The sequence below is a fragment of the Sarcophilus harrisii genome, chromosome 1 (genome assembly GCF_902635505.1).
Source record: "Sarcophilus harrisii chromosome 1, mSarHar1.11, whole genome shotgun sequence".
NCBI classification, from domain to species: Eukaryota; Metazoa; Chordata; class Mammalia; order Dasyuromorphia; family Dasyuridae; genus Sarcophilus; species Sarcophilus harrisii.
The window spans coordinates 123,119,231-123,135,309 of record NC_045426.1 but is presented as its reverse complement, the minus strand read 5'-3'; the positions used below and the strand labels follow the sequence as shown (position 1 = coordinate 123,135,309).

Here is a 16,079-nt window from a genome sequence, read left to right as displayed (position 1 = left end):
GAGGGAATTGAGAAAGATCAGCTTGATGATTTAAGATTCCAAAGGTGATAGACTAGGATCATATGGCTATTTAAAGAAATAAGGAAGTTAAGAAGGGGAATTGTTGTCAGGAAGGAAGATAAGTTTACTTTCAGAAATATTGAGTTTGAGGTGACAGTAGAACCTCCAAGGGGACCAGTCTAATAGACAGATGTCTATGCAGAGATATGACTTAAATGGAAAATAGGATCAAATTGAAGATAAGATCTACGAGGTATGTACATAGAAATGTTAACTGAAACTCATTCAATGGCATATTGTGAAGATGTCCTAAAAGATGAAAGCAATGTTTCAGATAGGATAGATATATTTTACCAAATCACATTTCTGCATTTGTAGCTGAAGTCAACATCCATATGAGAAATATTTACAGAATTTGTCTGGAGGTACAGTCCACGGATAGAATTTTCTTGTGGAAAGCAAAGATGGCCTGGCTGCTAGGTATGTCTTGCAAAACTGGACTTCCCATCTGCATTCAATTTCACTAAAGGAGTCTCACTTTCTGGTAATGTCCCTTGATATTCCTATGGGGTCTTCTGGTTATTTTCCACGATGAGCATTGTGAAGATAAATGGACCATTTATCTTCACCATTTTGATAGGCTTCAGGAAATGAATTCTTTGAAGATCTTCACATAGACTTCCCTGATTTTTTTAACATAGTCTTTTCTATTTTCCCCTTCCAATCTTCCCTTTTCCTTCCTTCTGTGCTCATTTCATCTTCTCCTTTGTGGTCTCATCAATGCTTAAAGCAAAATTACTTTATTTGACCTATTACCTGCTGAAATTAGTTTCTAAATTACTAATAATTTCTATTATTGCTAAAAAGCTTACTAAATGGTTTCCTTAATATTGTTAGCCACATTTTTGCAGATGAGGAAATTGAGGCTTAAAGAGATTAAAGTGAATTGCCCATTCCACAAAACTGTTGAGTGGTAGATGGGATTTTCAGTCTTTCTTGATTCTTTTCTTCTTTTGAAACAAAGATCTTCTATTATTGTTGACTCTGAATGCAATTTTTTTCAATAGTGCCATTTTGTATCTTTTTTTTTTCTCTAGACTTTTATGGGTCTATTGCTACTCTGGGAAGTTAAGTGTTTCAATCTATTGCAAATTCTTTCTCTAAGAAGAATCACCTAAATCTGCTGAGGACAAAATAGATTAGAATAAGTATCCACCTAGTGGAATACTTTTAGATCTCAAATATTTCTCTGACTCCTGAAAATAGGTGGTTATAACATAGAGATAGTCACTGTAGCAAAAGTGCTATGAATGAATAATTTTTGTTCAGTGTTCTCCCCTCTTTTTCACTGGTTCATCATCCATTGGCATCACTGAAATCTCTTTGGATTATAGTGCATGTTTACCTTCCTTTCAAAATCTTGAAGGAGGCATTTACTAAATGGAGATGACCCAATCTGGAATGTTGTTTCAGTTTAATAAGTTTTTACTGGTATTTTTTGTTTTAACATGATTATAATTATCCTAAATATTCCTTCTTCTCCCCTTCCCTGAGAGCCATTCTTTATAATAAAGTTTTTGAAAAAAAAATCAGAACAAATTATCTTTAAATTGAAAGATTATAAAAACATGTACAATATATAACATCTGATTCTTGTAGGCCTTTTAAGAGTATGATTATTGGTTTTCCTATCTGACATGAGATCTGAAGTTCTTCAAACTTTATAAACACCAATAATATTTTAGCTGATATTATTAGTGCATGTGAAGTATGAAAAACTTTTACTTCTACATTACCTACATTTACCAATATATCTCTCCCATACCCCTTTAAAGCCAATCCTTTTACCAATTTTATTTTTAAGTTCAACAAAACAACACACTATCCAAGTTTGAAATTATGTTCAGTATCTTATATCCACAGCCCTTACTACTGTAAAGAATGGAGAAAATTCTTCTTTGAGGTCAAGACTGTTCATTATCATTTTAGAATAATTAACTGTGATTGTTTACTTATTGTTCTTTCAAGTTATTATGCACATTTCCATCCTAGTTCTTGTTTACTTTACTTTGTATCAATTTCCATCAATCTTTCCAAGCTTCTCTGTATTCATCATAATTGTTTCTTACAGCACAGTAATGTTCCATTATACTCATGTATCTCAATTTGTTTAGCTACCTCTCAAATGATGAACACGCTATTCTGTTTGTAGCTCTTAGCAACTCCAAAAAGTTTAGACTTGATTTTAGAAAGGAGCTCTGTATAAGAATTACTTTGCAGATTGAAAAGAAATATAAGTGAAATCAGCTAAAAATATCCAGATAGAGTTTGAGAAAGAAGATTTTTGGACTGTAGGTGTACAAATTGGCCAGTCACACAAAAAGATGAAAATAGTAAGTATATTGCATACTGTCCATTATTTAGGGCAACTTCATACTTCAAGAAACTGTGATTTCACTAGTACCCATTCTTCAACCCTTCCTAATAATGGCCATAGAAAAAGAGGTAAAATTTATTCCTTACTCAAGTTAAAGCCATTACCTATGCCCTTTAATTAATTCTTTCTCACCTTTACCTATACACTGCTAACTCAGTTATTTCTTTTCCTTCATAAATCTCTGAGCACTCCCACTTCACTGTATATTTCCCATCTCTCTATAAATACATTCAAGTTTCTTTCCACTTATAAAGATTGTAATTTAGTTATGCCTTGGGTAGACCAGTCTTCATGAGTGGTTAATTTTTTTTAAAATTGGCTAAATATGGCCACTCTTCACATATGAAAAATAAATGATATTCCTGAATGATAATATTCTCTATCTAATATCCACATATTCTCATATCAGTTCTGTAAGATGGAGTGATAATAGTTAAATTAATATAAAGGAGAAAGGAAAAAAACCCCAGGAAATGAAAGAATTTAATCTATCTCAAATGGAAATGTACTAAATAAGGCATTCAAGAAGAGATTATATCTCACATTGTAAGCTACAAAATCTCCTTTAGATATGAGAACTGTCAAGAACTTCCTTGCTTCTGAAAAAATTCAGGCAACTATTATTCTCTACTCCCCTGCAAATTTACAAACTATTCAGGTAAATCAAATTGTGGCAAGGAGAACTTCAACAATCCTACCAATAGTCCAGTTTTTATCCTGGGATTTCCAGTCAAAAATCATACAATGAATTATTACCAAATCAAAAAATGTAAATATTATTATAAGGTTCACTTGTGGATTGCAAAAGATACCCCCCCCCCCAATAACAGCACTGAACCTACCTCCCCAATAGTGAGGTAAATTGGCAAATCTAAAACAGAATGTTATCAAAGAAGAAATACTGAATGAAAAACTGAAATGAAGAGCTGTATGTTGAGTCCAAATCATCTTCAGAGAAGCTGAACAAAAGGATATTATCCTACCTACCTACCTCTTGCAATGCTATTCAAGGTCAACTTGGATGTATTGTTCTAGCACCATAATCACTTCTATAGAAATATTAAAGGCAAGTGCCTTGTATCAGTCAGTCAACAAACATTTAGTAAGTACCTACTATGTTCCAAGCCCTGTGCCAAGTGCTGGGTATACAAAGAAAGACAAAAAAAAAGTCTTGGCTCTTAAGGAGCCCACAGTCTAAAAGGGAATATAACATGCAAACAGATAGGGAAACAGGTTAGGAAGAGTTTTAAAAGACAAAGAGAGAATTTTATCCAGGCTTATTTCATCCTGAAGGAATCCACTAGAGTTTAAATGGGAGGAGGGGAAGGGACACAGAGTCAGAAGTTGGCTTTAAAAAGATCACTTTAGCAACTGAGTGGATGATAGATAGGAGTGGGAAAGATTTGTGACTAACAAACCAACTTTCAGACAATTATAGTACTCTAGAGTTAAAATCCTGCTCCAGGCTGGTAGCAGTGTCCCAGGAAAAAAAGTTGTATATGCAAAAAATGTTTAAGGTAAAATTAATATGCCCTGACAACAGACTGAAAAAATGTGAGGTGAGAGAAGTGAGGAGCCAAAGATCATAGCTAGGTGGTGGGCTTGGAAAAGTGGAAAAATGGTGATGTCCTCACCAGTAATAGGGAAGTTAGAAAAAGGAAAGGTTTCTTGGGAGAAAGATAATGAGTTCAGGTTTTGTACATGTCGAGTTTAAGATAGCTATAAGTCTCTCAGTTTAAGACAACTAATAAGCAATTGGTTATAGAATACTGGAGATTAGGAATGCAGAAGATCTGAGAATCACTGGTATTGAGATGATAATCAGAAGTCACTGAGAACACTAAGTGAAGGCAGAAGGAAGGGCTGAGGATAGAAGAATCCTTCTTATATCATCAAGATTTAGTTTAAAGATGTCTGGTGAAGAGGAGCCAACTATTTTCTATGATAGTCCTTTCCTTTTAGAATGCTGTAATTTTTAAAAAGATTTTCCTATCATCAAGTCTACATCTTCCTCTTTGCTACTTACACTGAGCATTCCTAGCTTTGCCCTGTAGTTCAAACACAACTCTAAACTCTCTCATCCATGACAGCTTTTCAAATATTTGAAGGCAGGTATAATATCCCTTCTGAGTCTTCTTATCTTCACAGATGTTGGCCCAAAGTTCCAAGCAAAGTTACAAGAGCTCTAACTCAGAGTGAAATAAACATGCCATTCAACACAAAACTCGACCATTCCTTCCCCCGAAAGGATCTATTGTGAGCTATAGTTTAGAGATTTCCAGGGCATAGGTTGAAGTCTTGCAAACCAAGAAGCAAAGTATGACCATGACTGCAAAGTGGGACTGGAAATAGGAGGTAGTAAATGGAAAAGAAGTCTAAATTGATGCTGGTATTGGAAAAACGTTTGAAGAACAACCATTGAGACCCAATCTGCTGAAGGGTTAGGGCTCACATAATTTACAGTATCCAATTTCTTGTGGGTTCACACATGTTTTTATGTCTTGCAACATGAAGTTGGTCCTGCCTTCAAGTTTCACCTAAATTAGCTATAGATGGATGTCTTCCAATTTCATTTTATTTCATCAAAAGATTTTACTCTCAAGGAGTTTACTATCTGATTCAGAACACTCTAAGGAAATGATCATCTTTACATGGCAGTGGACACAAATATGTATATACACCTTGGAGATTAAGGAGAAAGTCAAATGCCAAACAGAAGAATCTATATTTAATCCTATAGATCACAGAGATTGCCCCCCCTGAAATTCATCATGAAGCGAGGTTTTATGGTAACAACTTCACTTTAGGAAAACTCACTTTGGCAGCTTTTTTGAGAATAGGTGAGAGGGGGAAGATAAGCCGCCAGGGAAACCAATGGGGAGATGCTGGCAATAGTCCAGGAGAAAGATGAACTAAACTAGGGATTAACTGTATGAGTAATGTAGAGGGGAATATTTGTGAAAGCTGATATAGAAAAAGAAGTGATAAGATTTTCCAGAAGGCTGGTTATATGGATGAAATGGGTGGTATGGAGGATGACCTGGAGCTTATGTACCTGGGTGACCAAAAAAATAGTGGTACACTGGGCAGTAGTATGGAAGTTTAGGAGAAGAGTGGTTTGGGGTGGGAAGTGAATAATAAGCTGTTTTATATATATATAGCATTTTGAGTTTGAAGTGCCTATAGGACATCCAGTCTGATATTTCTAAAAGGCAATAAATCGAGAGAGAGAGAGACTAGGAGTGATTATACATATTTGGATATCTGGAAGTAATAAGCATAGAGATTATAACTGAACCCTTGGGAGTTGATAATTCTCAAGTGAATTTAGGGAGAAACTGTCCCTGGACAGGAGGAGACCCACGATTAATGGACTTGGCATGGATGATAATCCAACATGGGAGACTAAAAATCAAAAAAGTTAGAGAGAGAAAGAGAAAAAGAGAGACAAAAAAAGAGAAAGAGAAACAGAGAGATGGAGACAGAGAACAATGTCATGAAAACCTAGAATAGAGTGAATATTATAGCAGAGAGGTCAAGGAAGATGAGAACTAAGAAGATATTAAATTTTACATTTAAAAGATCATTGGTAACTGTGGGGAGAATAATTTCAGTTGAGTGATGAAGTCAAAGGCCAAAATGCAGAGAGTTCAGAGAATGAGAAGAAAAGAATAAGAACCTGGTATAAATAACTTTTGGGGGGAATTTGGCTAAGAAAGGAAGATAGAGAATGATGGCTAATAGCCATCAGGGATGATAGGATATAAAGAGAATTGTTTAAGGATGGGAAGACTTGGACATGTTTGAAGGCAGCAGAAAAGGGATCTGTAAATAAGAAGAAATTGAGAATTTGAAGAGAGAGAAGGCGATGATGGGGGTAATTTTTTGGAGAAGAGTACATGAGAAGGCTTTAGCCTTGGGGGGAAAAGGGCTACATCTTCATCAGTGGAGATGAGGGCAGAAGGTGGGGATGATGTCAAGGGGATATGAAATGAGGAGGTAGGATTATCAATAGAAGTGCAGGGGAGAAAAGAGAGTGAATGACTTCGATTTTTTTTCAGTAAAATTTGAGGCCAGGACCTAAGCCAAGAGGGTTGTTGTGAAATGTGTGAGGAGAGAAGACAAAGTTTGGAACAGCCATTGAAGACAGCAGGATACAGGATCAGTTAAGGAAGACTAAAGGTACTGTCACACTTCAGTGAGGAAGCAGTATATATTGGGTTATTTTTTGTTCTTTGTTGTCAGAGTACCAATGACAACATGGGTGATGTCTTGATTTGTGTGTGAGATGGATTTAAATGAAGCAAAGTTGCACAAAATCGTTAGCCTCTCTCTTCCTGAGAAGCAGCCAGTGGCAGAACAAAAGTCACGATGGCTTGGTGGTCCAGGATACAGTGGATGACTTTGGGTCTTCAAAGTCTCACCAAGTTCTAAGCATTCCTCAGTACCTGCTTCAGTTGCCTCATGGAATAAATTGTTGTTACCTGCCTATTCTGCTAGGGGAAATCTTCACATGCTTGGGATAGACACCCCCCCAACTCACTGGCATGTTTGAGACCCCAACCTGGTTATCCTCTCTGATGAGAGAGTTTAACATGGTATGGCTTCCTGGAGCCACGGGTGAGAGTTGGGTGAATCAGGTGGACACCAAAGGAGGATGAGCAGCCCTGAAAAGGGCTTTGCAAACCCTCACACCAGAAGTGCTGATCCTCTCTTACTATTCCACACGTAACATATATTTGGACCTAGATATTCTCATCATTGTGCCAGACACTAGAAATACAAAGACAAAACAAGCATTCCTCAAGGAGCTAGCAGCGTTCTCCAGCATTCATGTCCCTATGCTTCATGGAGCTGTACTCAAACCCAAACCCCACTGCATGAGCACCTGGGCTCAGCTAGCTTGGTGTGTTGCTATCATCATACCTGCAGAACCATAATGATTTGTATTCCCACCTTCCAGAGTCTATTCCCTCTTTCTGCTTCTGGTCAAACCTACTGTTGACTTTTCCCATCTATTTCCAGGTTAGTACTCTCATGGTTAAGACACATTTAAAGATATGTCCAGCTTCTGGACACATATAGGTATGTCTACAAGGCCTCTCTGCTACATTAGAGAAATATGACAGGTTTCCAATAATGCATATAAATTCCGTATCTACATAGCACTTTCTACCACAAAAAGTAAATGGTTGTTTTCAAAGGCACTTTACAAAAAAACCTGAAAATGGGCTTTTGAGGAGGTATCCACTAGTGAGGAGTACTGGGTAAAATTTAAAATAGGGAAGAAATATTAGACCATAAAGTAAAAAACCAAGGCCTGCTCAAAACAGCAATTTATCTTAAAATAAGAATTGATTCTCACTTTTTCTATTACTGATTTTATCACATTCTAAGCAGGTTAAATCAGCTATCCAAATTTAATTTTTCTTTGCTGTATTTTAAATTGATAAAACATTGTATTAACAAGATTCATATTCTACAATGCTACATTTTCAATAAACTCTTGTTTCTTTTATTGAAAAATTTGCAAAAATATCTTGATACTGAAAATATCAAACCAAATTAACCTCCAGTAGCATTTGTTTGCGTTTTTCTTCCCCCAGTAAATTCTGAAAACAGATGGGTTATTACTTCATAAGCAGTAGCCCTTGTCAGGGAGCTCAAATCCTCCAGATTTTATTTTGTATCTTAAAAATGCTACCCAAAAATTTAATATTTGCAGGAAATGTCCCTGGAAATACATGCAATGACACAAAACTCTAGTGCAGAACCCTATACTTGAGACTACCTCTCCAGTCTGAGACTACATGTTTTCTATGCATTGACATTGTTGGACACCAAAAAGAATGAGAAATAAAGAATGAAGCTAATCTTCCCCTGTAATCCAGTACATAAAATCCTCTTTCACTCAGTCCTTGCAATTTGAGACAGTAACCTATTTCATAATGGGTTCTGCATCAGCGCTGATGGACCAGACAAATGGGATTCTATAATGTAAAGACATTTGTATGCAATAACATAAGATGTCCTATAGTATACAATGTGTACCATGTCTGAAGAACAAAATTTGAAGCAGTGAAGTATTTGGTTTTACCAGAAAGTAGCTAATGAAGCCATTGTGCTCTTGTGTAAACATTCTTCCTAGCAACAGGAATCTTATCATAGTCTAAGATAAAAAGACTCTCTGTAGCATCTTATTTTGACTCTTTATAAGAACACTTGAATAATTCTTTTTATGCCTCAGAAAAGAATGTTTTTATAACAGTAAAACCCAACTCCAAAATATGAGGACACTAGCATACAAGAACAAATGTAACACAATCTATTTGACATACCTTCCTCTCTTCCACTACTGTCAGGTTAGATAAGGAAGTGCTTCTTTATACCTGTTTAATAGCTTCAAGAAGCGGGCCAACATCTGAGTAATGGGTTATGTTAATCAACTGAGTATACAGAAAGGAACTGAATTATTACTTACACTGTGAGTTGTCCAGTAATTCCAAAGCTTGATTTTGGAGATGCCAAATTCATAAGATTGTCTAGTATTGCGGATGATAAAGAAAAGCTGAACTGGAGGGTGGAAAGGACAGGTCCACAAAGAAAGCTCTTTAGTACTCTGAAAACCAACGAACAAAGAAAGCCATGAGTACATCTTCCCTTTTCTGCAAAGTAAATATCTATGATTAATTATTTGTCTAATTAAAAAGAGCAGAGGGCATGAGCCATCATAGAAAGCTGGCTCCTGTGCCACTTCTTCTATATATAGCTGTAGGCTCCTGACCCTAGTATCTAGCAGGAAGTCAGCTCCTTCCCCTGTGATTTGCCATCCATGATGAATTGTGAAGGCAGGGTCACCATTTGGTCTATTTTAATCAACTTAATCAGCTTTGTGCAGCCCAGGAAAAATGGGGGAGGGAAAGGAATGAGAAAAAGATTACTGTTCAACTGACACATGAAGACTTTTAAAGTTTCTTTAAGCCTTATAAAATTTAAAATAATTTAATGACTTGTTCTACCCTTTCTTATAATGAGATTATATCTTGGAATCTATTTCTTTTATTTTATAGGTCTTCACTCTGCAGAATGTCTCACCTCCCAATGACCCTGACTAGACCTCTATGCCATGTACCATTTGCAAACAAATCTAAATTGTTCTTCTGAATAAATTTGCATCAGCAATACTTCATACTGTTGATAACAGACAACAGATGTTGGACAGATAAAGAAAAAACTGAAAATCTACAGACATATGGAAACTTTTCTCAAAAAGTATTTGACAACTTCATTCAAATTTCCATCCTATAGTCTTCAAAAGATTATCTTCACCATCATCATTATCATCATTAACATCATCAGTAATTTCATCATCATCAATTCTTATTTGTCCACAGCTCCACTATACACTTGGCACCGTACTCCTTGAGAACTTCAGTTTTATTTAAGAAGAGGAACATCCTGTACTCCAGCATGTCTCAACTGGGCTTTCCTTGTCATTGAAATTGGGTCCAGTACTTGCCCAAGTCTTGTGAAAGAAGTGAATGGCAGCATCTGGACCTCTTCAGGACCCCAGGAATTTGGATGCCTGGGACTCCAGCTGCCACTGAGAACAAAGATGGTTTCTTACTTGTGACAATGGTGCCTTTCAGATGAGAGAGAAAATTGTTTTTACAAGAGAGAGAGAGAAAGACAGTTTTGAGGGCTTATGACTAATTTGGGCAAGTTCCATAAGCCACACATGAATTTCTTATATTCTGGGAATTTGGATGAAATATACAAGGTACTAAAAACCAGTGGAGGGATGAGAGTGGAAACAGTGGCTCATCCCTGGTTCTGAAATTCTAATTCTGAAATGGACTGTTGTGGCTATTTGACAAATGGAAATTGAATAAATCCCAACCCTGAAACAAGCCCTTGGTCTTGCAAATGATGAGCAACTAAAAGGAATCAGCAATAACAAAAATGTAAAGAGTCAAAGAATACTAAGTTGTGTACAACGAACTAATTATTAACAACTAAGACCTTTGAGATTTAGTTCCCACAAATTTAGTGTTTTAAAGATAAAAGTCTAGTTAAGTCATGATGTTAGGAGTTGATTACCTGTAAAAACAAGGCCTGAAATGTTTCCATAATACCATGACAGTAGGTGTAATTTCCAGGGATAGCTCCCTCCGTAAAAAATGTAAAAAACCACAAATTATTCTACAACTGGACAAATGCCCAGTTGCCCTGTGGAGCATCGTTACTGTACCTGTCTCTCCCTTCTACTCTCCCCTCAAATACTCTGTCTTTGGAACCTTTTATCTCTCTGACTTATGCTTCTCTTCCAGAAATACTTGGTACAAATATATCTGAAAAGCAGCATGTTCTTGTGGACCAGGCCCAGGGCTGGAATCTGGGGTTGTCAAGTTTGTGTGTGAAGTCAATGGTACTGGCTAACGGGAAGACTTAGTGCCAAAAAAGTAGATGGCATTTAGTCTACTCTCAGTGTGGACTTAGAGATTTAAACCCTGAATCCAGGGTGAAGACAGATGCCTTATGTCACAATAGTAATGCCAAGAAATTTCAGGCAGAAATTCCTACTGTGGTCACATGGTAATGTTTCACAGCTTTAGGCTACTACAGGAAAAGGCATAACAATCAAAAGATTGGTCCACATCAAACCAATGGCTCTTTTTATTACCCCTGTGATGCTTATGTCTATGTATCATGTTTCCAAAATGTTGAAGCTATTAGAACCAATGGTGTGTAAGATAGTGAGCCAAACTAAGTTTCAGAAGCAAAGGTTATCGTTTTACAGATTAGAATTATGGTGCTAGAGAGTAACTTAAAAGGTCACATCTTCTAGGCAGATGGATACTTAATTAAGCCATCTGAGGTGAATAATTATCTGACTTATTTTCCAAGGACTTAAGAGTCACAGAATGAAAAATAATGTAAGGAGGTTTTTATCTCACTCACTTACTGAACAGAAAAGGAAACTGAGGCTAAGAGCAATAAATGGCAGTCAGGATAAAAATGCCAAGTGTCCTTTCTGACTCTGGATCTAATGATATTTCTACTAATACATGTGCACTTACTTCAGGGATAATTTTTGTTTCCACAGTCTTCATTAGTAGACTGAAATCTACTCATTTTTTTGGAGACAACTATGCTAAACCACAGGCTTTGGCTGCCATTTTCTCTCCTTTGGCCTATTGGGGGGGAGGAGGGGAGGTGACTTTTGTGTTCTTATAATTTCTGTGTCTATTTAAAAAAGATTGTTATTAAGTTGTTTCTCAAAAGGTTCCCTCCCCCCAGTCTACAAATTTCTCAACCCTTTTTATTCTTTGAATCAGTTCCTTCATATTTTTACTAGGTTTCAAAATATGAGGCCAAAAACCAAGCTAACCAGTGCTAAGCAGATTGAACAGATCACAGCATTGATATGTCTTTGTCAATGCATCTGAATATATTAGCTATGGCTGGAAGGTTAGTGTGCTTTTCTTTCTACATGTCCTATATCTGTGCTGTTGGTTTTCTGAATGAAAAACATTTTTCTTTTTTTTTCTTTTTTTTTAATTATAGCTTTTTATTTACAAGATATATGCATGGGTAATTTTTCAGCATTGACAATTGCAAAACCTTTTATTCCAACTTTTCCCCTCCTTCCCTCCATCCCCTCCCCCAGATAACAGGTATACCAATACATGTTAAATATGTTAAACACAATATATGTATATATGTTCATAAGGTTATTTTGCTGTACAAGGAGAATTGGACTTTGAAATAACGTATACTTAACCTGTGAAGGAAATAAAAAATGCAGGCAGACAAAAATAGAGAGATTGAAAATGCTATGCAGTGTGAACAACATTTTTCTAAGTTTTGCTGTTTTGAATTCTATTTCAGCTGAAATGTTAGACACCCCTAATCAATATATCATTTGCAAATCTGGTTCATGCTTCTAGTTTAATGATAAAATCAAAATGCAGTGACCATGGAAATTACACTAAGCATTGTATTAACCTTTGAGAGCATATGTACCTCTTTCCTGCTGAACTTGAACCACTGGTAATTCCTTAGGCGCAACCCTCTGGTTGATATCAGCCTCATCTCTATAATGCTTCCTTGCATTCCTTCCCTGCCACTGTAGCTGTGATTCTGAGTAAATCATTGAACCTCTCTGAACTTCAGTTTCCTCAAAGTATAATATGAAGGGATTGAATTCTGTGAACTTTGGAGTCACCTCTAACTCTAAATCTATAATCTCATGATTGTTCTGTTGTTTCTCTTGGTTCTACTTCCTTTGACCATTTCGACATTCTCCTTTAAACTTCCCTGTCTTTATCATTAGTACCACCATTCTCCCTTAAGTAAGAAGGGTCAAAATTTAAGAGGCAGCTTTCACTCAGTTTTCTAACTCCTTCATATCTAACCAGTCATTAAGACTTTTATTTTTTTTCTAAAATGCTTGCCATACTTCCCACAAGAGGGCCATCTCTCTTGTCCAAGCCCTTTTTACCTCATAACCTGGATTTTTTTTTTTTTAAGTTTAAAGAAAAAAACTTTAAAACCAGCAGAATCATGTCTTCTAACCTCCAAATCCTTGCAAATAAACTGTCCTTTGTAGCAAGGAATATATTCACCCAAAGTCATCATGCCTCATGCCTGGATTATTGCAATCAGCTCCTTGCTAAGGTCTCTGTTTCTCTACTCTGTCACCTGACACCTCCCATCAATTTTCCTTAAGAACTACTTTTATCACATGGTCAATGCAAGAAACTATTTTGCTTTAATATCCTATTTTTTAAATGACAAAAGTAACAGGGAGAAAATTAATGTTTGTTAACTGAAAAAAAAAGTTACATTAAAAAAATTTTTAATAGGTCCTTATGTTTCATTGACCTTTTGAGATGATAAATCCTCAACATTTCTTAAAAGTCCAAGGGTCCATAAATATGACCCAAACAATCTTTGTTTGGGATATCTGAGAGAGAATGTTTGGATGTTATGTCTTACTTTCCTACAGTAGTTTTGGGGGGAATTAAGGACTAGTTAGTTTTAAACATCTCTAAAAAAAAGTGTCAAATACATTAAGGACATAAAAGGGAAAAAATAAGCACAAACTTACAGTTATGTTTCTATTGACAAGGCAGCTGAGGTCCCCAGGTTTGTCAGTATTTCGAATATCCACATCATGAGGTGACACAAACATCTTTTCATCATTAAGGTCAAAGAATTCAACTTCTGTCAAACCCACACAGACCTCATTTCCCCAGTTAGACAGAATTTCCATGGTCACATAAATGGCATCTTTGATCTCTTCTACTTTGGTTGTCAATGTATCCTTTAAAAAAAAAAAGACAACTAATAAAAATACAGCATGGATGTTAGGCTCTAAAAGGACATGTGTTTCTCTTCTTCACTGGCTTTATTTGTCACCATTTCTGCCAACCACATATCAAAAAAGACTTATCCCATTTATTTTACTACTTTCATATTTCTAGAGCAGAGGGGAATAGTATGCTCTCAATTAAGTTTATTATTCTTTTCTCCCTGTTTTACTAATGAATATTTTGGGATGAATATGAACTTGAATGAATATAACTTTTTTTCTCTTGAGGATTTCTTGAGTTATTTATTTTTGGCAAGGCAATTGGGGCTCAGTCTAGAGTCATATAGCTATTAAATATTAAAGTGTCTGAGGACACATTTAAACTAAGGTCCTCCTGGCTTCAGGGCTAGTGCTCTAACTACTATGCCATCTAGCTGCCCAACTTCCCATCCCTTCTTCATCTCTACCTCTTTGTCTTACTCTCTCTTCTTTGGTATATGGATAGCCTGTTTAATGTAATTAACTACTTCTACAAAAACACAAGAGGAGGTGAAACATTGTTATAGAGCTGATTAATTTGTCAGTATTCTTAGTGATACTAGAAAGTTATCCAAAGCTTGAGGAAATTATTGCTGCTACTAGAATTCAAGTTCTAATGATTGTGAAGTTGCATAATGGGGGAAAAAATAAAAAAAAACTACTGAATTTAGAATCAGATTACCTTGGGTTTAGTCCCAGAGCTCCAAACCACTAGCCAAGTGATTGTGAGCAACTCATTTAATTTCTATGGGCCTCCATTCCCACATTTGTCAAATGAAGTTGCACGAAATTTATCTCCAACGCTCTTTCTACTCCTATGATGATCAATGCTCGACCTAGAAAGCTTGAACATTCTACTCAAAAGCATGTATCAGCAAAGTTCTGATTATCCACTGATAATCTTGTCTGTGAATGCAGCTAATTAGCACAGTGAATAAAATGCTGGGACTGAAGTCAGGAAGACATATTTTCCTGAGTTCAAATCTAGGCTTAGACACTTAGTAGCTGTGTGACCCTAGGCAAGTCCCTCAACTCTGTTTGCCTCAGTTTCCTCATCTGTAAAATGAGCTGGTGAAGGACATGGTAACCTCTCCAGTGTCTTGGACAAGAAAACTTCAAATAGGGTCACAAAGAATCTGATACAAGCAAAACAATTGAACTACAATAAAAGTCTGCCTAGATTCTTTCACCAACTCCCAAACTTTTTGATTTTCCCAATTTCTTTATCAAAATAATGACCCCACCGATTCCAATTATGGTTTCAGAGTATCAAGGATGAAACATAAAATTCAATTACTGGCAAAGAGGTGATGGGCCCAAGATACAGAATTAGACAGACATTGTTGGATATGGCCAATGTAAGAATCTATGTTGATATTATATATCAAATATATATATGTATGTATGTATATAGTCGTCCATCTCAACCTTAGATTTGCCTGCTTCTTTCATTATGCCTTCTGGAACATTCACACTAAAATTAATAAACTTTCCTCCTTTATTTTAGACCTCTTTCTCTCATGATGCTTCCATTCTCTGGTCCTCATGGAGATCTAGTTTGCTCTGACTGATTCTGCTTGCATTTCTTCTCAAAATACCTTCTACCCCAACTTCATTGGTCCCAGGGCAGAAACAAGAGAACTATCACTTTTAGAGTTTCCCTAAACCCTTCTCAATGGGTAGCCTCTCAATTTTTAAGGTTTACTGTATCAAAATTTACCATTGACCTCAAGGATATTCTTTTTCCTTTCTCAACAGTGCCAGTCTCAGTCTTCCTTCTACATAAGTCTTTTCCTGATCTCACCGCATGCTTGTGACTTCCCTTCCAAGGTTGTCTACCCATCATGTGTCTTGATTATACCATGTTACTTACATGAATGAATGACAAAGCATTTTCTTATACTCATTTGACCCATTTAGAATGTAGCTATTTGAGGGTAGCGATTTTCACTTTTATGGAAATGTTTAGTACTTAACACAGTGTTTGGTATTTGATAAGTGCTCAATAAATAACAGGACTTTCTAAGTGCTAGGTACTGTGTTAAACATTTAACAATTATTTCTTCTTTTCATCCTCAACCACAATCCTTGAGAGGTAGGTGCTATTATTATCCTCATTTAACAGAGGTTAAATGACTAGCCTAGGGTCATACAACTAGTAAAACTGCCTGAGGCCAGGGCTAGCAATCCACTGTACTCCCTTTTAGCTGCCTCAATGCAATGTTTGCTAATAAATTGATTGCTTTTGTTTTAGGTTGAGGGCCAGACAATATTAAAGCAAGTTTT

The 16,079-nt window shown here is 36.2% G+C and overlaps 1 protein-coding gene across 7 annotated transcripts in view; it reads right to left on the bottom strand.

Annotated features, from left to right (window-relative positions):
- The window catches only part of KIAA0556 (KIAA0556 ortholog), a 271,875-nt gene that overhangs the window by 58,333 nt on the left and 197,463 nt on the right, over positions 1-16,079 (bottom strand). For all 7 annotated transcript variants that reach the window (XM_031962770.1, XM_031962790.1, XM_031962742.1 and 4 more), the window contains 2 exons: positions 13,551-13,766; positions 8,919-9,056 (listed from right to left, as the gene is read on the bottom strand). In XM_031962770.1, the coding sequence (XP_031818630.1) occupies positions 8,919-9,056; positions 13,551-13,766 (354 nt within the window). The remainder of the gene's footprint in view (positions 1-8,918; positions 9,057-13,550; positions 13,767-16,079) is intronic.